Source organism: Corapipo altera, unplaced genomic scaffold (genome assembly GCF_003945725.1).
Source record: "Corapipo altera isolate COAL_440 unplaced genomic scaffold, ASM394572v1 23, whole genome shotgun sequence".
Classification (NCBI taxonomy): Eukaryota; Metazoa; Chordata; class Aves; order Passeriformes; family Pipridae; genus Corapipo; species Corapipo altera.
Window position 1 is genome coordinate 22,712,255 of NW_020884878.1, and position 22,822 is coordinate 22,735,076.

The 22,822-nt window shown below is 38.3% G+C and overlaps 1 protein-coding gene across 1 annotated transcript in view; it reads right to left on the reverse strand.

The window, feature by feature from the left end:
- The window catches only part of NUBPL (nucleotide binding protein like), an 84,393-nt gene extending 61,637 nt beyond the window's left edge, over positions 1–22,756 (reverse strand). Inside the window, exons 1-4 of the mRNA XM_027637989.1 lie at positions 22,619–22,756; positions 21,549–21,687; positions 15,937–15,971; positions 3,277–3,367 (exon numbers count right to left, since the gene is read on the reverse strand). Coding sequence (XP_027493790.1) covers positions 3,277–3,367; positions 15,937–15,971; positions 21,549–21,687; positions 22,619–22,756 — 403 coding nt within the window. The remainder of the gene's footprint in view (positions 1–3,276; positions 3,368–15,936; positions 15,972–21,548; positions 21,688–22,618) is intronic.
- Positions 22,757–22,822: the final 66 nt, after the last annotated feature.

Consider the following 22,822-nt stretch of genomic DNA (forward strand, 5'->3'; position numbering starts at 1 on the left):
AAAAGAAAAAAAAATTATGCAGTTCACTAAGCCAGAAAACAGCTTTTCAGTAAATTATTTAGGAAAGAATAAATGCTATTGTTACTTGTGTTATTAGCATTGCCCTGTGTATACATTGTAGCTGATGTTAAAATTTATTCCATAGTTAGATAATTCCATTAGCTAATTAAATTCAGTTGTGAACTTATTAACCAATATTTCTCTGACCATTTAGCTAAAGTATTTTGAATGACAGCCTATTAAATGTTAGCAGAGTTTCCAATGTACTACAGCTAGCAAAATTAAATTAATGGAGTATCTTCCATTTATACAGACTCTCCTCAACAAGAACTCCTAATTCATTTTGAATACGTAAATAAAAATAGCATAACCATAATAATTTCTATTCAGCAGTAATAGTTACTGCATGGACTTATTTTGTATTGTACCAGGCATCTCTAATCCCTTTTCAACTGCTCGTGTGAGAAAAGAAATAGAAATCAAAGATTGCAGGAGCGCTCAGAACTTCCCAGGATTATTCTACAGATTCATTTTCAAATCCAGGCCTCACAATGAAGACAGCATTAGACATTAAACATATTTTTTGATTGCTATGCTATTAAAAATGTTTTTAATTGACTTATTGTTGTGTAGACATAGTTCATACATACAAGTTACACAGAACTGCCTGGGCTTTCTCAGTTGCTATGCAGAATTTGTTCAGAGCTTGTTTTACTCTAGAAAACATAGTAAGAAATCAGAAGATAACACTAACCCTCATTACACCAAAATACAAGGGTCATACACATTTCTGTATCTATACATACATATATATACATATACACATCTATATATACACATTATATATATCTATATATATATATATCTATATATATATCTATATATCTCACCACACACCTACAATGGATCATCTCTTTGCGAGCTTATTGTATGTGTCACTCATTAAAGGCATCCTTGAAGTTCACAATTTCAGTTTCCTACACCATCCACATTCCAATTTTCACAATTAAACCATCTTTGACAGCACTTTCACCAACTCAAGAGTTAAAAGCGCACAGAGAAGTGAACAAAATCCCTGAAATACAAATTCTATCCTATTATCATTCATACCAAATTACTACACGTCTCTCTCAGCAGACTTGTGTAATGTGTCAAGCTTTTGAAAGATACAAACTCATTTTTCTGTCAGGTAAAAAAAAAAAGGTATGTTCTTTAAATCCTGATATTTACTTGTACATTCCACATAGAACAAGAATGAATATATTTTAGTGATCAAAATGTTAGTGCTTAGAAGTCAACAGCAGCAGTTTCAGTTCAGGAAAATCCTCCAATTTTCTTCTATTACATTGAATTCTGCATTTTTTAACAATGCTTGAAACATGTTGAGACAAAAGCTCATAGTGAGTTCTCAGCTGTTTACCGAAATATCTACAGTCACTGAAGCAAAACTGAGTTGCCCAATATCTGAATATACTCTTAAGTTCTAGCATTCCTAGCAAGTTCATTTGTATGATCATAAGAAAATTTAAATTTTGTATGGATTTATAAAATACAGAGCAAGATGACTAAGAAGTTCTAAGTTATCTAATCAATATTTCAGACAATGAGAGAAAAAAATGGAGAAACAAAAGTCAATGTCACATAAAAACGAAAAGAGATATATGAACACGACAAAAGAGGCCTTTTCGTGTTCATACCGCATGATGCACTTCAAATGCAAAATTCATAGTAAAAAAATCCACTATGGGAAAACACAGCCTGTGTGACAAAGTACAAATGAATGCAAGAATACTTCAATTTGTATTAGGAAGTCAAACTCTACTGATGATACATGTAAAAGTTTAGTTATTTATTTTTCACACAGCAGAATTAGCCTTTGACTTCAAAAGATAAAACAAAAATCCAACAAATAAAACTAAGTACTTTCCTCCTCTCTTAGAAATTTATCTAAATTAAACCTGTATTTGTAAGCCAGGTACCTAAATGTATAAAGTACTCAATTTGACAGCTGTCTATACAAGCACATGCAGTGCATCAGTACATGGAAATATATTACTGGATCAGGTTGGACAGGGCTCTGAGCAACCTGATCCAATTGAAGATGTCCCTGGTCATTGCCGGGGACTTGAACTAGATGACCTTCAAAGGTTCCTTCCAATCCAAGCCTTTCTACGATTCTATGATAAAGACAGATCATGGCATGAAAGGAAGTAGAAGGAATATTTAACTTCCCTTTTACCTAGCAATTACTGCCCACAGACATTAATGGATATTTGCAGTTGATTACTTCACCAAAGGCCTTTATGTCCTATCTGAAATGGTAGACAACCTTGATCCCTCCCTGACAAGTATGACCAATCTCTACTTTCTTCATAGGATCCCAGTATGTTTTAATGTGTAGACCAGGTGTTACAATGTGGGACTGTTTTTGTCTGTCGTTACATGTTTTTAATTTTTATAATTGCATGCACTTTATCACAGGACAAGGAAAACAAAGTACTAAAGAAACCATATCGCCACAGTGTCTCTACCACCCCAAAAAAGCACACTGCCTTACACTCAAATGTTATTTAAATATGGTATCAAGATAAAGCTGTTCTTCAGTTTCATCCTTGGTTGGCCTGGGTGAAGGTTAAATTCCTGAAAGGTATCTAGACTTGATGCAACCTTTCTACTTTAGGTCTTCCTTATTTCTCTCAAGACTCTCCTACCTCAGTCTATGTTTCCCCAGAATTCTTCCTAGCAGAAGGAAAAGTAGAAGTTTTATCTATGTCTTTACCTTCTGCACTGCATTCACACACACACAACTTCAAATTACTCAAGTGGCCCAGCACATTTGAAGAGAGACCAAACAGAATCATTTTAATGACATTTTGTACAAGCTCCTGTAATGATCCTTCTCTTATTTCTTTTAATGTTTTCTTTTTCCTTAGATTACTGGGTTTTGTTCTTTAATTGAAGGTCCTCTATTGCAGGATATTGTACAGCAAGTTTAAAACTACTAAATAACCTTCCTTTCCCAGATGGCCTTTCCAGTGTCTACAGTGATAATCCACGAAACTGCCAAAGTCTGTGGATTAACAAAAAATAAGCCCCTGAATATGCTCCCAAATTGTACAAGCTAGCTCTGAAAGCAATCTCAATACTATATATAAATAAACAAATAACTCAGTCTTCTGTTTGCATCCCTTCTGTGCCACACCAAGGAAGCACCAAGGAGTGGACCATGCTCATCCCTCTACAAAGAAGACAGGAAGAAAAATCACTTCCACTTACTTGGTGTTAATTCAGGGTTTCCTTTTAAATTCATCATTTTTGGAATTGAAGGTCCATATATGTCTGCATCAAGTAAACCAACTTCTTTTGTCTGTGTAAGGAACAAAAAAAAAAAAAGGAATTGTCAAAACATGTCTTCCTTTTTGAATTATTAGCTGAGCAAAATTCAAAACTGTCCATAGAAATAAAAATAGGATCTTGATTTAGACATCGGTTATCATTGTTTCCTTTCTCTCTAAATTGCAGTTGAAGAATGAAACATAACAATGTCTACAAGTTGGGTAAGACATCTTTATAAAATCTAGATTCTCCAATACACAGAATCCTCACTTGCACATTTTCTTATTTACATAATTTAGACCACAGACTTTATATTACCAAACATTATGAACAATGTTCTCTCTACTCCACGTACATTTATACGGAAATAATATTTTAACTTTTGAAAAAAGGTACCAAATTTTATTGTAAAAAAAAAAAAAAACCAACAAATTAGGTTTGTAAATATATTCAACTTTATGCAATTTAAATTACACCAGTGACCATAATGAATGTGAAAAACATAAAAAACATTTTTTTCTTCCACTTAAGTGGCCAGAGTAAACTTTTGCAGACATTCTGAAGTTACTGAAATGCAAGTCTCTGAAGTTAATTAAGCAGGCATAACATTTTAATCAAATATATTTACACAAAAGTATGCTAAAAATGGGTTTATTCAGCTACACATGGTACATCAGGCAATAAACTTTAAATAAAAATTATTTCAACTATGTAGTCTAGACTTAGAAGAGTTTTTTCTATATTCATTTTTATAGATATACATACATATATTGGGGAAATTAAAACTATTTTTCCTACAGATGGCAAGACACACTATGAATTACCAAGTTCTGCAAATTAAGTAGTAAAGAGCAAGCCCTTTAAAGTGCTGAATGTCAAGTTTCTCTAATATAAAAAGCTAACTGTATTCAACATTTTGCAAAATTGCAAACAAGTATGTTTAAAAGGTTAAGGCAGCAATAGGAGCTTTTCCAACACTGCTAAATCAGACTTCCCCTGTCAGTGTTTCAAAATGTGGGCTTCACTTTTTGGATGATGCTTTCCTAATTTGGTATCTTATATTAAGCCATTTTGTTATCACAGTTTTGATGGGAAAGACAGAAAGATAAAGGCTCAGTGATAACTATTGAGTTTCTGGTTAGAAGAGGAGTGCAACAAGGCTTTTAATGCAAGTATACAGCATCTTTATCCTTGAATGGAACTTCTAAACATGAAGTACATTCTGTGGCATCACAATCAGTTTGTTTACTGCAGTTTTTTAAACGAGAAATGTACCTGGATTAAAAACTTGAGTATTGAGGCCCCTGCTACTAAATAAATCTGAATTTCAATTAAGATAAGGAAACTAACTCATAGAAGACCAGACAACTGAGAAGCAAGATTGACACTTGTTAGTACAACATATCATAGAATCATAAAATCATTTAGGTTATAAAAGACCTCCAAGATCATCAAGTCCAACCATTAACCTATATGTAATAATTTGAGTTTCTAGGCATTGTTCTTCTGTAGAGGTTGCTTTCTTTTTCCTTCTCTTTTTTAAAGCTGTTGATATTGAATCCTGAAGACACCCTTAACAGCTCAACAATTTGCAGTGTTAAATTTACCTATTATAAGACAAATGTATCTTAAATTTTACAACTAAGATGTGAAAAAAAAAAAGTATTAACGTATTTTATCTACTATGTACTTTGAAAAATAAGTTTTTACTACAAAAATCAACCAAATTTGGGTTCAGTTGTTCAATGTACTTTTTATTAAACAGAGCAAAGCACATGTAATTATATGGATTATTTAATTTAGATTTTTTTAAACATTTTTTTCTTTATAACATCTTGTGAAAACTACTAGAAAAAAGTTCAGGAGTTCCTCTAAGAAATTATTCTACTTCTTTCCTACTGCATGAGAGCTGTGATTTCAAAAACATTGAAAAGACTCGTTTTTATGTTAGACTTCAAAGACATCAACAGAGCATTAGAGTTTCTTTGTTCTTGTACAAAATGCATTATTTTAACAGATTAGAAAGATTCATGACCCAGCCCCTTTATCTGTGTTAGCAGCTAATCCAACCCATCAAAACATCATCTAAGGGCTGTGCCACTTAATTCCTTCCCAACAAAAGTAAATATTTGCTGGAACACCTACAGTCTTTTACACTTGACTGACATACTTTCCCTCAATTTTTTGAGGGTTCTCCCCACCCCCAGCATGGATTGTGACTATGCACTGACTGGCTACAATGATCTCACAACTCACTACAGTTTTATTTTCAGCCTAAAGGGACTGAAGATTTAAGATGATCTAAATTAATTAGACTCATTTTATGACCTCCTGGACATAATCAGGTCTTCACCAGTACAGGCCACTTACTCCTAGGAGTCAGCAGGAAGGTATCTACAAGTGTACAAAATTTCCTGAATAGATATGAGCACACTGGAGAAAAACATCCTTCAATTACCTAGGAAGACTTTCCAAATTCAGCTAGTACTCCAAATTACAAAGCTGATCTTTGTTTCAGGCAAATACAATAAACCTGACAGTTTCTCAAAAAAATGTACACACTTCCTCAGACGTAAGGAAAGTGCCAGTTTCCGAGATGCACTGTTTGTGTTCATGGATATGGTTCAATAAAACTGTTGTCTTCAAACAGAAAAATAATTAACAGATTCTCGAGTTTCTACAACTCACGTTTACAAAACCACAAGTGTTCCTGTAAGCACGGTGCTTTCTACCGGATTATAAGAGAAAGGTCCTTTGGCAAATCTTTAAATCACTGGCAGAACCTCACTAAAGATAGCCTAAGGCAGGGGTTTTTTTCTTCACCAAGCAACTCAACATGTTAGGTAAGAATTCTTACTGCCTAAAAGTAGCAGCTTATACACAAAGCATTGGTCCAATAAGCTGTGGTTTTGAGTTTTGTTTCTCCCAGCTATCCCTCCTTTTGCAGTATCTAAGCATCCCTAGAATACCAATAATAACCCTTTACTCAAGGTTTAACTATCTTGGAAATACATTATGGCAGTTACCAAGGGATCTTTTAAGGCAGGCACAGCACAGTCCAGATCATCTCTTCCAGCATTTACAATGTTTTAAATGCCCAAGAGAAGAAATAATATGCACACACCTGGATGCTACAACATGAAACTGTTCATCAGAATTACCAACACCAGATACTTCTCATGCTGACTGAAATGTAATCCAGATGCATGCTACAATAATTAAAAAATTAAATTAAATTTTAATAAATTGTGTTTCCCCCATATAACTCACACCTCATATAAAACAAGCACATCTTTCAAAGCACTGCTGTATTAAAAAAAATTCTAAAAAACCAGGCATAACATCAGACAAGGTAAAAAAGAACATCTGGGCAGAAGAAACAGACTACAGGGGATCACAAGCCGAACCAAGAAGGCAACTTAAAGTAAAAAGAGGGGGGGGAAAAAGCCCTAAGATTCTTCCTATGCCCTCTGACATCATTTCCATATGCATATACATATCATTCTGACGCTGAATCTTTTTCTTCTTAAGTAATACTAGTTATACAAATAGAAATGCAGTACATAAAGCACATTCAAGCACGCAGAACTCCCCCTGCTTCTAAGTGTTTTTCAGAGCAGTGCATACACCACTGCTACAGCCACCTTTGGCACTCTGCAGGGAAAGGATTCAGGAAATAAAACTCCACTATCTTCTTATGGCTGCATTTTCTCCTTATAAACGTGTTTCTATCCTGTGCTATTAAACAAACAGCGTTCCATCTCTCCAGACGACATAACAATAACCAAGTTCAAAACAGCTGTTCTCAAGTTAACATTTGTCCTTTTCCTTCCACCTGCCCAGCTGTGGATGAAAGTTTGAATCAATCTTCAAGTTAACTACACTTGGAAAATACTTTCTAGAGACCTGTGCATTTTTGTTGCTTTACTGCAAGTTCTAAGCAGCAGTCACAAGCATTGAGGCCATGTTACTGAGAACGCAGCTGTGCTGGGCAGGACACATCTCAAGGCTGAAGAACCACTGCATCCCTAAGATCTTGCTCTATGGTGAACTTGCCACTGGCTGCCGCATGAGAGGAGCCCTGAAGAGAAGATACAAGGACTCCCTGCAACAACATCTTAGCCTTGGCCATATTGATCAACATAACTGGTCTACTCTGGCCTCCAATTGGGAGGTCTGGAGACACACCATCTATAACGCTGCTGCTTCCTTTGAGAACGCACGCAGGATCACTCTTGAGGAGAAAAGGCAACGCAGAAAGAATCGTGTCTTGCAGAATATACCACCTAAGGAGTCTTTCTGCTGTGCCTTTTGCAATCGGACATGTCTATGTCGTATTGGCCTCATTAGCCACCAGCGTGCTTGTAACAAATGTGGATAGAGCCTTTCCCAAATCTTCATTCCCGAAGCCTAGCCATGATGATGACTGCAAGTTCTAAACAGCTTAAATTCTCAAGATACAACTGACTATGTAACCATTCCCATATGATTTAATCATGTAATTCCTGGCCACCGGAAGATACTTTGAAAAAAAACATACAAACTAACACATGCAGAATTATTGTCTTCTTCATGCAGAATAGGAGCCTTATCAAAATCCCATCAGGCAGAGAACACAATATTAAAATTAAATATATTGTCGGCACATGAAAACACAAAAGTACTCTCTTGTTAGCAAAAACTATACTTAAAAACTCAGAAATGTGCACATTTACCTTCTTACTAATGTTTTTAAGATTTCTCTCCTCTCTAGATAAACACTCTCTAGCGTAGGCTAACTACCACTAGGATTTGCTGTTTCTGCAGCACTGGTACTGGCTGCCATGGTCTCATCTGATCACTGGCGAGCTTAAGATCACCAAAAAAATTTACAGAATAAAGGATTGTGATAAGGAACTATAATTCCTCTTCATCTTCTGCTTTTACATCATGGACTACATACTTCTTTCTACTTCACTACCATTTATCTTCTCAGCAAGACATTAATTTCCCCATTAGACCTCTCTAAAGATTTCTGACAAACATTCAGCATAACGTATTATAAGTTATATAATCACTGCAGCTCTCAACCCAGTACCAATACAGTGAAGTTTTCACTGCAATTCAGAAATTTCTCTCACCTACACAAGTTTTCACAGTCACCAGGTAGAGATTCTATATTTACAAGAAACCAAATGCTACATCAATAGATAAAGATACTCTTGCATATATCCCTGAAAGATGACAATTCCAAAGCTTCATTTTGTGCAGTGTACAAAATACAGGCATAGAGAACCTCACTAAAAAGATCCTTTCCTTTACCTTCTCTGGCAAGATTATCAATATAATTAAAGTTCACTTTAGTCCTTGAACCTGGCCACTGCCTTGTGAGCAAAGCAATCAAGATTTGGAAGACAGCTGTATTCTAAACCAACAATTTTCAAGATCTAAATTTAGTTATAATTATTTTGGGGGAAAAAAATAAAGCTGTTGAAGGCCATATTAGACAAAGTCCTGGCAGAGAAAGGTCTTGTAAAAAAACCAGTAAATTCTGCCTCCTTTGCTTTTCCTCATGCAGATTAGAAAATATTCAATTGCTATTATGTTTGTTCTCTTAGGCAGGTAAGTTTTACTATACACAATCCTTGTTCAGATGGCATAAGTCCATACTCATGACAAAATGAAACATATCTTTCGTCCTCTTAGCTTTTTGAAAAGACACTTCAGAACTGTTTAGTTTCTCCCTACACTTTCTTTATGTAGCTTCCCTTTTTTGTCTTTCAGGGAATATTAACAATGAAATCAATTACACTTTCCAGTACCAAATTTTCAACCAAATGCAACCAGTTCTATTCACATATCACAAAGGATCCTTCCCCACATAATTCTGTGTGCAGAGGAGAATATGGTGATATTAATTTCTTCCAAGTTGCCAAATGCTTTATTGAGGAACAGACCTGATTAAAGACTTCATACCAACAGAAAGAAAGGGAAAAAAAGAATAAAGAAAAAGAATAAAAAAAGCAACTCAAGAAGCTGCTATAAATAGCTGTTAATCAACATAGCCTACGTTACTGCTAAGCATCCAGAGACTCTTTGACAGCATTAATTTCATTTTTGCTCATATTATCTGAGACTTTTTCCATACTTGGTAAGGCATACATATCCCCACTGGATGTTAGTGGATGGTATTTTACTTTGAAGTAAACTCTGCAGTTCACCAGAATTCCCTGGTGTTCAGCCTGGGAGGGATAGAGGCACAGGTTAATGAGCTGTCGTTTTTCTATATGGTGAAGGCTTTCCTACACTAGAAGTGCTCTCAGCATTCAGTAGCTGCAGCCATTCCAAAGACAGAGATTCCAGCTTTGCTAAGTGAGGGTGCCAGTTATTTTAAAGCTGGTGCTCTTAATCCACCACCAGGACTCTCAATTTACCCTTTTAATGTCATTATAGACTTAGAGCTAATCCCAAACTGCAAGCAGCAACACACAGGACAAAAGGGAACTTAAAATCAGGATAGACTACGGATTCCTCATTTGACATACTGACACAATGAATAGCCATCTTTTAATCCCTAATTCTCTAACTCTTTTAGCTGCACACAATATTTAAGTGCCTAGCTGTAAATTGGATTAAAACCAAAAATGTACCACTGCAGTTTCCTCGTTCTCTACCCTAGAAACACAAACTTGGTTTAAACGCTCAGTCTGCTACTGGTTTAAAAGTCCTTTTCCTTCCAATAGCAGTCTGCATTAGCTCCTACTCAAGCTTCTTAATAATCAGATATCAGTAATTCAGCCTTGTTTGGCCTTCCTCCACATTATGTATCCCATTAAAAAAAAATTCAATATAGCACCACTGAAAAAGAAATTACCAAAACAGAATCCCTAACATTACCCCATCTCTACAAGATGCCTCTCCACTTTCACAGCATGTCAAATTATTACAAACATGCTCCATCTTTCACATCAGTCTCTGCGATATTTGCACTAGGCTTTCAATGACTTGAAGACTAAGGATACGGGTATTTAACTCTACAGGCAATATTTCATAATAGAAAAGGGGAAATTTTCTTCAAATTAAGCATATAGTTATCTGATTTAAATAAAACATTTTAAGATGTCTATGTTTTAAAATATTTTTACTTTCACTCATGTTTTACTTGAAAAACAGACAGATTTTTAAAGCTTTATTCTCTCATTTTCTCAGCTGATCTAGAAGCTGTCATTGCAAAATAATCCCAATCAATTCTAACTAGCATCTCCACCTTTATTGACACTTTATAGCATTAAGAAACAAGCATGAAGACCTTATCTACAGCAATTAAAGTCTGCTAATTCTCTAAGCAACAGAGGTAGAGATGCCTAGAAATCAAACCCTAATAATTAGAAAAGCTGCATAGGAGGAAGACAAAACAGGTCAAAACCTGCTTTCACACTACAATTACTCAGTGAAGGAGCCTATTATTGTCCTAATTCTTCTAGATTTGTTTGTCCTCCCACGTGGATTTTTTCTTTACCAGCAAGAAATGTATATACATTGTGAAGTCATCTATGAATGCAGCAGTCAAATATTACACTGTGTACAAACAGCTTAGTTACAGGAGCCAAATATTTGGGGGGAGGAAGAAAGCTGGAATGTAAAGAAAGTAAGCTGGGTGGCTTTTGAGCAGTTTCAAAATGTGTGTTTTATTAAATACACGTTTCGAAGAAATTAAAATTAATTTTGGTATCACAATACTGAATTCCATGAAGACTCCTGACTACGTCATTTCTGTGCTGTAACGTGCCATATATGTATGAGAAACTTCTTACTCGCCTATGTGTATATTGGGCAGATATCCATGCGAGTTTTCTGGTTTACAAAGAAAACTACAGTGGCTTGTGCCATTTCACAGCGATTGCGCTGCAGTTCCCCCCCCCTTGCCGCCCCCTCACGACGTGCCCGGCCTCCCGCTGCCCGCGCGCCCCCTGCCGGCCGCCGCCTCCCCGCGCGCACGGACACGGACAGGGCCGGGCCCTGCCGAAATCCCCGCGTTGCTCAGCAACCCACGGGCTTGCTTGGGAACGCGGGCCACTCCCCGAGCTCAAATCACCCCTGATGCATCCCAAATTTTGGTCCTAGTCTGCATGACCCCGTAACCCCTTGGCGCAGAGCTCGGCTAGAATAGCTGCTGCCTTTAACCACATGTCCCCACTACTGCAGGCAGAAGCCACTTGCTTCTGCTTACATGCTAACTTGTTCCATATGGTTTTACTTCTTGCTCCTCTGTCCCTCACAACAAAAACATTTCATCCTATAATGAAAAATGTAAATCCTCCTGCATCTAAAAGGCAAGTCAAAGGAAATCTGACTGAGGAGCTTGCCTCATAGTGACAGCACAAGCATACAGCCTCCCAACTGGATTTGTGCCATCCTTAGTCATGCACAGCTGGTGTTTGCTCACTAAAATACTCTGTTCATAAACAAGCAATCTCTACCCTATTATTGCTGCCATCTATTAATTCAACTTGTTTCTACTATAATAAATCGTCTCTGGCCAGGCAGCTTTCATAAATAGTCATTCTAGTCTGAATATGAATCGTCCTGGCACAAAACCCAAAAATTCTTCCCAAGCGCTCCTAGGGGAGCACAACTGACTGCTGATACATCAAAAGAATGAAAAGAATCAGCTGTCAAACTAAGAAAGCAATTTAAAACAGGACACAAGGGTAAGACTTTAAGTTATTTCTTAACACAAAAAGAACATTGTATAGATTTGTAGGCCTTGGTACAAGCCCAAGAGCTTTATACATTTCTTAACTAATCCATCTACAACAGGTAACCCAGGGTACCTAAAAACTAATATTCCAGGAAGGCATAAGAGGCTGTCCTGCTTATTTTCCCTGGCTTTGAATCAAAAACCAAAATCAAACAAGGAAAAAAAGAAAACCTCTCCAAAACCCCTACTCTGTCTTGGACATGGTATCTAGGCATCTAAATGAAATCCAGTACTGAATTATTTACTCTGTAACCATGAGGTAAAAATACGCCAAACAGACTGAAAACCACTATGCAAGACTTAGAACTCCCGAATTCTAATCTCAGCTCTGCCAATAACACCGTGCGACCATGACAATGTCCAAGCCTCTGCTGATGCCCTAGTATTTCAGACAATCACTATAATAACTGAAAAAGCTTCCATATTAAAAAAAAAAAGTATCTGTAGAAACAGTGGGGTTTTGGTTTTGCTTTTTTAACTATAGAAAGTAGACATTCAAGAGAAGAGGGAAGGATGCTTTCTTTTATCAAGAGGACAAAAAATCCTTATGCTTTGACTTTTAATCTTCTAGTTTGACTATCAAACAAGACATAACGGCTGTCACTGAACACAGCAAGAATCTACTCTAATCCAGTCTCCTCTGAAAGCATCTTCTACAGATCACCCTCACCTGAAAACAGTTGTTCTCAACAGTCTGTGACCTGTATTATCTTAGAAAAAGAACAGTTGAGTTACAAACGTAGAATTTATAACGCAAACAGACTGTGTCTAATGAAGGAAGCACAGACCTTTATTGTCATGGTGATCTATCTTCCTCCATGAATCCTTTTTTCCTCCTTTAAGCAGTACATCAAGTCCAAGATCAGTTTCAATAAATCTGTTTTTTGCTTATAAGAGATATAAGGACTGTAATAGGTTGCGGGGGCTCCTGAAGCTCTGATTTACTCACATAATCATTACTGCTTCCTCTGAAAGAGACTAACTTTAAAAAGCAGTGAAGAGAAGAAAAACCATGGGAAGTAATCCATAATCAGTAGTTATTAAACGTAAAATGAAGGCATACACTGTTGTGTACCTGACGATAAAGAAATTCACTATAAACTTCAGCAGGAGGCACCAGTGGACTCTGGGAAAAAAACCTCCTTATTTACTTCTGCATTGGGTCTGGCTGAGCTGAAGTTCATTTCCCCATAGTAGCCCTCACAGTACTGTGCTTTGCATTGGTAGCTAGAAGTGGATCAAGGACTTGATGATCTCAGAGGTCCTTTCCAACCCGGCTGATTCTATGATAACACACCAGTGTTTTGGTTTCTGCTGAGCACAGCATCAGTATGTAACGTTCCTTCCCCAGTCAAGGGCAAGATTCTGGGAAGGAGCACAACGAGGCCAGCTGACCCAAACTAACCAGAGGGATATTCCATATCATATGATGTCAGCTCAGATATAAAAGTTTAGGAAAGGAGAAGGAAGGGGGGCATCCATTGTCTCCAATGGCTGCCTGCTAAGAAACCATTATGAGTCACTGAAGCTTCTGTCCTGCTTCTCAGGACATGGCCGGACATTGCTGCTGATGGGAAGTAGAGAATAAACCTCATTATTTTTCACTTCACTTTTCTGCACACAAGCTTTACTTTTCTGCTTCAGTAAAGTGCCTTATCCCAACCCACGAGTCATTTTCCATCTTATTCTCTCTTCCCTTTTCCAGCTGGGAAAGGTAGTGATAGAGCAGCTGGGTGAGCACTTAAGGGCATCCAGCCAAGATCAACCCACTACAGCTTCATTCGCCATAAGAAAAGTGATCATTGCAATGACCTCTACAATTCAGAGCACTGGACAATCCTAGCCTGGAACAAGATCCACTTCAAAAGCCTGAGATACTCACTTCAAAAGCCTGACTCACAAAATTAGTGAACTGAAATCAATGTGAGTACACAAATGAATACACCAGTGACTTCGAGGCCAAAGTTTAAACATAAACATGATGTACGCATCATTATCTCAAAAAAACCCAAAACAAAAACAAACAAATAATAATAAAAAAAAAAATTAATGCATGAACAGGCAAGAGAGAGTTGAGTTTATTCAATCCACCTTAATTTCATATTTTCTAACTTGTAGCTACATCAATGCCTCATAAGCCACCAGCATGCCTGTAACAAATGTGGACAGAGCCTTCGCAAATCTTCGTTCGCGAAGCCCAGCCATGATGATGATGACATCAATGCACAATTTCACCGAGGTAGCAGCTTGCTAACTCGGGACCATCGGTTCATGCAAGTCACAGCTGTTTCATCAATTTCAGCTCCTCTTCATTGATTAACATCCACCAGACACTGGCCTGCAACTTCAGAATCGTAACATCAGAAATGGCAGGCGCATTCTGCGTTTGCTTAACTTTCTTGGCTCAATTTCATTTAAAATTAGTTCTCAGTCTCTGATTTGCCGCATAACTCCAGCAGTAACCTCTTCAATCATTCTAGACTATGGTCTCTCTTATTTGTGCGCTTCATGAGTGTTTTAATGGGCTACAGAAGTGGTATATCACATTATTATGTTTAAAGCCAGATGCTTAACTCCTAACAAAGGGCATAATCCCAAAACTTGTGTATGTCAGAATTACTAAGAGATGCTTTATCTCCCTGTTCAAAAAGTATCAGACACAATCTTAAAAACACAAACTGGTACCGAAAGTTATGTGCAATTAGTTGCCATGATTTCCATGGAGCTACTCAATGGCCATCCAACAACAGATCACATTGCAGGCTCACATTTGTTTTACAAAAGTATTACAGCAAATGCCATGTTTTAAAGTTAATTAGAAGGAACCATTCAAGCAGTTTTGCTTTCAAGATGACAGATTTCTCTGAAACCAAATTACTCCAACAGCCTATTTAAAACACAGAATTAAAACTGTGAAATAACAAGATCAGATGCCATCACAAACAGTACATATTTCATTTAACAGCTTTAAACACTCTTCTTATTAAATATGAGTTTATGGAAATTTCTTTTAACTTTATACAAAATTCCTACAGAAAGTGTGCAGATTGCATGTAAACCTCGCTCTTTCTTCATGTTGTTTTCTTTTACTCATCTTTTACAACATTAAAAAGATGCTACGTTTATCTGATTAAAGTAGTTGAGGATCTTTCTACTTCATGTTTTATGAGCACAAAACTTGCATTATACACTCACATATAGGAAATGAGGCTTGCTGCTGAGTATACATGTGTGGCAATAAATGTGCACAATGGAACTACCCCCAGTCTGTAGCAGCAGGTGGACATAAGGAACACCTGTGGTTTTTACACTTGAATGGTTCCCACCGTCTATTTATAGTCCAGGTAACAGTTTGAGCAATACCAAACTGGGGAATGATAATTTTTCATTAAAAAAAAAAAGTATTTCCAAGCTTTAGGGAAGATACATAGCTCTTTTTTTTTCCATAGCTGTTTATATATAAAGTATTTTTATAATAATTCCTCCAGAAAAACTAAATCTTTGGACCTATATTTTTGAATCAGTGTTCTGAATTGATAGAATTTAATTATCTGTTAAGTGTCTCCAACCTGCACAAGCATCCTCTACTACATCTATACATTCTTGTAGAATTGAAGTTGAACTCAGTAACACACAAGGGAAAGGACACAGCCAAACCAAGAGAAAGGATGAGATCTACTAAGTAGATGGTACTGATAAAATATAAACAAATTAACAGAAACTCAGAAGTCCACCAAAAACAAATAAAGAAATTAACTGTCAGAGTAAATACATTTAATGTATGTGACTGCCCTCAGCAGTAACCACTTGATATATGACACACATTTCACATTAAGGCTGATAATTAGATAATTACCTACCGAATCATTTGCTGCTAAGGCAAGGGCTATATTTACTGCAAGAAAGAGAAAAGAGAAAAAAACAAAAAGATTAAATCCAGGAAAACTGAATTCCTACATATTCAGAACATTATCATTACTAACATGAGAAAATATAATATAAATACATGACACTTATTTAATAATTGCATCATCATCTTGGTTCTTAGCTTCTTGCACCTCTACAATATTTTCTGTTTAAGTGGCAGCAGCACTCACATTTCAGTCCACATTTGTTAACAAGTGAACAAACTTAATCTGCAAAAACTTGCAAACTCTTAAGTTTCTAGAGGACACTGCAAAATAAAAACAATCTCGGTATTTTGCCAAAGCACAACATTAAGGAAAAATTTTTGAGGTACCCACTTCTGAATCGTGGATGCCGTACTACAAAACTAAATTCACCCTGTCACTGATAACCTTTACCCTTCACTGGTAACAGTGTCCAGTGAACTTTCATAAAACTAGAATTTAGGTAAGTATTGGCATGAACTATTAAAGCACAGGGACCAGAAAGATGATATCACTATTATTGATTTCTTGTGATATATTGAACACAGATGTTTCCTGGAACAAGGTGTAAGGTATGCTTTTCACTTGATTTTTATGGCAGAAAACAAAATCACATCTACCTGAAAGCAACTGTAACAACTAAAGAAACAGACAAAAAGGGATGAAGCAACTAAAAAGACTGAGTTTGTTTACAGTTTTTATATTTCCATCAATACTTAATTCCCATAACATGCAAGAAATGGTATCTTTAATGGCTCACCAGCTTCAATTATGTTGGAAGACCTCCCAGAAGCTTCAGTATAAACAAATAGTAATTTTTATAATGCAAGCAGTAACATGTTTTAGGAAAAAAACCAACACACACCACAAGAAGAAACCCAACACACACAACTCTTTCTTGGCTAACATCTTTTGTTTTCTTTACATATTGCTGTTTGTCAGTCCACACAACCTTTCAACAAAGGTAAGCTGCAGTCAGTCTTGTTCTACCAGAAGAGTATAATGGTTCTGAGAACAAGCTGGGGAGCCAGATTCCCATCTGGAAGAACTTAGCACTGAGAAAGGTAAGCTCCTTCAAACAAAACGGTCAGGGCGTTAACAAGGACAACTGTACAGCTTTCTCTAAGAGGCACACAACCTCTGTTTACTCCTAAGCTAATAAAGCACATAGATTTTATTCTTCAACTTGCTATTTAAACATAGGCTTGATTAATTATTCCCCAAATCAATCATGGGAAAATTCATCTTCTGAAAGTTGGAGACCAACTGCAACTCATATCTGAAGGAAGATAGAGACTGTCTTAAAAATCACTTAATACATCTATCTTCTTCTTACACACCTTTCATGTGTGAAAATTAATTTATGATCCACAGTCCTTCTTCAATAAAAAATATTTGACTACTGAAGGGAAAGAAGGGAAACAGTATAGCACGTAAACCTAAGTTTTTTAGCAAGATATCTAGCTGAACACTTGATGTTGAATCCCAGCTGAATCTTGCACTCCCTTGTATTTGTATTACCGTCAGTTCCAAGAGGGGGTAAACATGCAGCATAGGACCTAACCTGACCCTAAACATTCATATTGGCCCTAACTACTAAGTTCCTATAGCCAGGAGTGCAGGAGAGCAAGGCAGTACACGCCAGAAAGTCTATACAACTTCTAAGCAGGCAACTTCTAACCATAGCCTCTCCACTCATGGGTTTAGCACTCATGCTAAACCAGCAGCTCCACCTGCCAACCAGTATCAGGAATGATGCACAGGTTGATCCAAGTTAGTCTAATCCAACCTAAACCTGGCATGAAGCCTTGGATATTGGGAAAAGGTTCTTCACTCAGAGGGGGCCTGGGCGCTGCAACAGGATCCCCAGGGAAGTGGTCACAGCACCAAACCTGACAGAGTTCAAGATATATTTGGACAATACTCTCAGGCACAAGGTGTGACTCCTGGGGATGGTCCTGAGCTGGGCCAGCAGCTGAACTCTGATGATCCTTGTGGGTCCTTTTCAACTCAGGATATTCTACGATTCTAGTCTTCTTGAAATCAGCACAAGGGTGGGAAGGTTTATTACCGTGTACTTTCTAATTTCCAAATTCAAACTGGCCCTAGGAATAGCACGGTTGAAGTCTCAGAACACCGAGCTAACAACACAAATAAAAATTCTTGGTCCAAAATTAGACGTATATAGAACCAGCTGAGTGTGCCTGTATCTGTGACACGGTTAATATACATCATCAATGAAATATGTATAGATAATTTAGATGAACTCTGAAAGATAGCTTTCAATACTTATGTCTCAACGTAAGCGCCATTTAGAAATAGAATTTATCAGAATATTTTAACATGTAGAGAAGGCCCAAAATCAAAAAAGTTTCAATAAGAGTATATCCTACATGCAGAACAAAAGTACGCAAGAGGAAAAAAAAGTTAAAACAGAGTTAATATGACTGAGATAAAGTCAACACATGGTAAAATGTATCAGCTTTCCTGAACAATACTAACAAATCTCAGCCTGTTAGTCTTTGCTAAAAATGTCTGAAGGCCCACATAGTAAGTAGTTTTATTTTCCCCAAACTTCAGGATTGTCAAAATGTGAGCAAGAACATCAGTCTTTAATTTTATTTTACTTCCACAGCTGAAAACAGCAAGACTTCCAATAAATAAAAAATGCCTCTTCTTTCAAGACCACACATTGACCTCTTCTCATGCCAGGATCAATTTTCTTCAGCACTCTCATGTTCAGGCTAATGCAAAACAAGGAACAGAAGAATAAAAAAAAAACCAAAACATAACACCACAAACCCTAAACTTTGGCCAGATGGAGTAAACACAGAAGGATGCTGTTGAAAGACAGCAACTTGATAGGAAAGTGACAGAAAACACAGGAAACAAACAAAGAATCCAAGACTTGTACTAGACAAAAAGAAACAACAACAAAAAACAACTGACGCATTTAAACATGCATTGAAAAATATATTTCCTATAACACAACTGCTTCTAATCATTGACTGCATTGATCTCAGAAGACCAAAAAGCACTGGAAGCAACAAAGAATACAACATGAAAGCCAAATGCAACAAACAGAAAGAGTTATCCAACAGGTGAAGGAATGGCCCTGACAAATTTGACCAGAATGCAGATCCTCTTGTCCAGAAATGGAGATCCAGAGCAATTAAAACATTACCACACTGAGAAAAACAAGAAAAAGAACTCTGATAGGCTTTCTGAGATACAAGCAGTAAGACTATTTTCTGTACTGCTTTAGGAATTAGAGGTGCTTACTATTCTCTTTTCTTCTAAATTCCTGCTGTCAAAATGTGTCAGCAGAATTTTCCCCAAACGTATTTCCCACAAACCTCAATTACAAAGAATATGTTAAATACATAATTCAGTAATGGTACCATGCAATACTTTTGTTTATACTAGTTATCTAATCTTCTGTTGTTCCTCTGAATCATTAAATTTATTCTCATTATAATAAACAAGAATATAGATTTCTTCTCAATATTATGAATGAATACATTCATTAAAGGCTGTCCAATACAGCTACATTTGAACAGTTCATTTACATTTGTAATCTCTTATTTAATGCTTGTTGAACCCTGATTTTTTATTTTTAAATGCATGGGAACAAACTCTCTCCCAGCTTTAAGTATTATTTATACATATGTTATATTTTATGTAGAAATTACATATAGGTGCCAGTTAGCAGAACTTGAATTCACACATTTGTTTGCAGACACAAGAAGAATAGTCTGAATTTACTTTTCAAATTATGTTCATTTTGTAAACTTTTGACAGACAAACAGTTATTTGGTATTTTACCTGAAACAACCAGTCCATGAATTATAATGATGTACCTTTTGGTTGATGGTTAAGAAATGCAAGTGTTAATTATTTTGCATGTCTTTGTATAGGTATGTGTATCCTATGTATAGGATAATAGATAAATAGATTTTAAAAAAAAGGAAATTATTTTTTTCCAAGTATAGTTACTTTTAGTACAGGTATCATGTTTGTCTGTTCTAGTATTTATTATCCAACAGCCCTTTTCAAGCACGGTTGAAATACAAAACAAAAAATGGTAAATTAAAAGCTATATCCATCTGTTATTCTCAACAACTGGACATGAACAGTAGACATCATTCAACTAAAGCATGACTCTTCTCCAATCTAGATGCTAAGAAAGAGATCTTTAAACAAATTTCTAACACTTTACACGACCTTTTCAAAGAAGTTTACCTTCACTGTTACAGAATCATAGAATGGTTTAAGTTGGAAGGGACTCTAAAGATCAGTCAGCTCCAAACCCCTGCTATAGAGAGGGACACCTTCCACTAGACCAGGTTGTGCAAAACCCCATCCAACCCGGCCTTGAACACATCCAGGGACAGGGTATCCACCACTTCTCTAAGCAACCCATTCCAGTGCCTCACCACCCTCAGAGTAAAGAATTTCTTCCTAACATCTCATCTACATCTCTCCACTTCAAGCTTAGAACCATTCACTCTTGTTCTATCACTATCTGCCCATGTAAAAAGCCACTCTCCTTCCTTTTTATAAGTTCCCTTTAAGCATACTGGAAGGCTGCTATAATGTCTCCCTAGAGCCTTATTTTCTCCCAGTTGAACCACCCCAACTCTCTCAGCCTGTCTTCACAGCAGAGATGCTCCAGCCCTCCGATCACCTTTGTGGCACTCATCTGGACCCACTCTAACAGGTCCATGTCCTTCTTATGCTGGGGGACCCAAACCTGGATGCAATGTGACCATCCAGCCAATTCCTTATCTACCAAGTGGTCTGTACATCAAATCCCAGTCTCTCCAGTTCAGACAAAAGGATGCTGTGCAGGAGAGAGCCAAATTCTTTACGTAAGTCCAGGGAGATAACACCAGTCACTCTTCCCTCATCCACCACAACTGTAACCCCATCTTAGAAGGCTACCACAGTTGCTGGCATGATGATTATTTTTCCATTTTGCCATCATTGTTTAAGTTCAAGAAAATTTCTGCAGTACAGGTAACCCATGAATTATCTCGTTCTACCACCTAGGAACTGCACAGTTAGAGAACAATTAATCTAAAACCTAATGGTGGAGTAGGCAGTTTTGTGGTTTACAACTACTGTTTCCTCTTTTGTTTATGAAACAGCTATATAAGTAGTTGAGAAAATTGGACAGTCCTGATTTTTAGCCTTTCTAAATATTAGTGTCCTCGACAGAGCACATGACCATGCTCACAGAGAGGCACTGTACAGGCACACCTAAGCTGCTAGAGCAAGTGTCACCGCACTACCATATGATCCCATTCACCTCAGCTTACATCGCCTCTTATAGCAGACTGTCTCAGGACAACACTGCACTATTAGATACTATTTCAAAGCTGTCTGCTCCATTTATATCTTATTTAAAGGCAAAACTTCTGTACCCAAACAGATTCTCAATGGCTGCAATGGGACTTAACAGAGATAAAGGGCAGTGTTAGTGGAATCAATTTACAAGCTAATGACACGAGCATCCAAATATTCTTTACCAAGTAATAGAAAATGTGCAAAGTCAACAATTAAAAAAGGTCAAATCTTACCTGCTGTTGTTGATTTTCCAACTCCCCCTTTTCCAGAAGCCAAGACCACCACCTGCTTAACTCCTTCTATGGGCTTCTGCTTTGGCAGCCCGCGTGACAGGATCCGGGCACGTCTGTCCCCAAGAGAGTCGTCCCCGGACTAACAAAACCAGAATGCAAGTAAATGGTATGCATCAACATGCAGCTTTCGCGGAGTTGACAAGAAGGAACCCGCCTGCACACTGAGAAATTGTCACTACTAGTCCAAAAAAAGCCTTTGGCACGCGGGCTCTCCCAAAGGGAGCCTGTTTCACACGGCGGGCAGGGAAGGGGCCCAATTAAAAGTAACCCCAGTCGCATTTTGCTTAGACTCAAATATGATCGATCTTAACATCTAAACTAAAAGAAAAAAAAAAAAAAGGACTTGTGTTGAAATAAACCAAAGCACTCCTTTAAAAGTCGAAGCTTTAAAAAAAGAGCCCAAACCTAGCCGTCTTTTCTGCACAGTTGTTTCAGGGACAACAAACACGGCAAACAGCGAAGCAGCAGGAACGCGAGGTGCCGAGGGCAGGCGGTGCCGCACAGGCAGCTGTCCCGAGGGCCGTCAGTGCCCGCCCCGAGCCGTGCCACAGGCATCCTCCCCGCCGCTCCTGCGGCAGAGGAGCCACACGCGGCCCCGCGGCAGGACGGAGCGAGCAGCCGAGTGGAGCATCCCCGCGGGCAGCGTCCCACCTGCTCCCGGAAGGTACAATTTCACCGCCAAAGGCGGTGAGCGCCGCGCTCCTCCCTGGGAGTGGACTCAGATCCAGGCAAAAAGCAGGGAGACCCCATCTCCCTCTGCCCAGCCCGACACTGCCCTAGACACAGACTTAGACTTCAGCGACCGCATCCCCTCCCGCAGGGATACTGCTGCCGAACTGGCCACCGCAGGACACGGTCTGTCAGGGCATTCACGGAGAGCCAGACTACGGCGGTCCCCCCGCCTGCCGCCCTCCGCAGCGCGCCCGCAAGCACAGCCCGCCGCTCGGCCGCTCCGCTCCCCTCCCACCCCGGGCGGACGCGGCGCACGGCGGAGCTCACGCCTCACTCACCGCGGAGCCGGCGAACGGAGCGCTGCAAGCGGCGGGCGCGCAACCCGGACCGCGCGACGGCGCTGCCGGAGCCCGCCCGCCGCCGGCGGGGAGGAGGCGGGCAGCGCCCCGCACCCAGCGCCAGGCGGGACCCGCCATCCCGCCGCCGCCCCGCCTCCGGCGCGCTGAGATGGCGCCGTCTGCCCGCGCCCCGGCCCGCCCCGC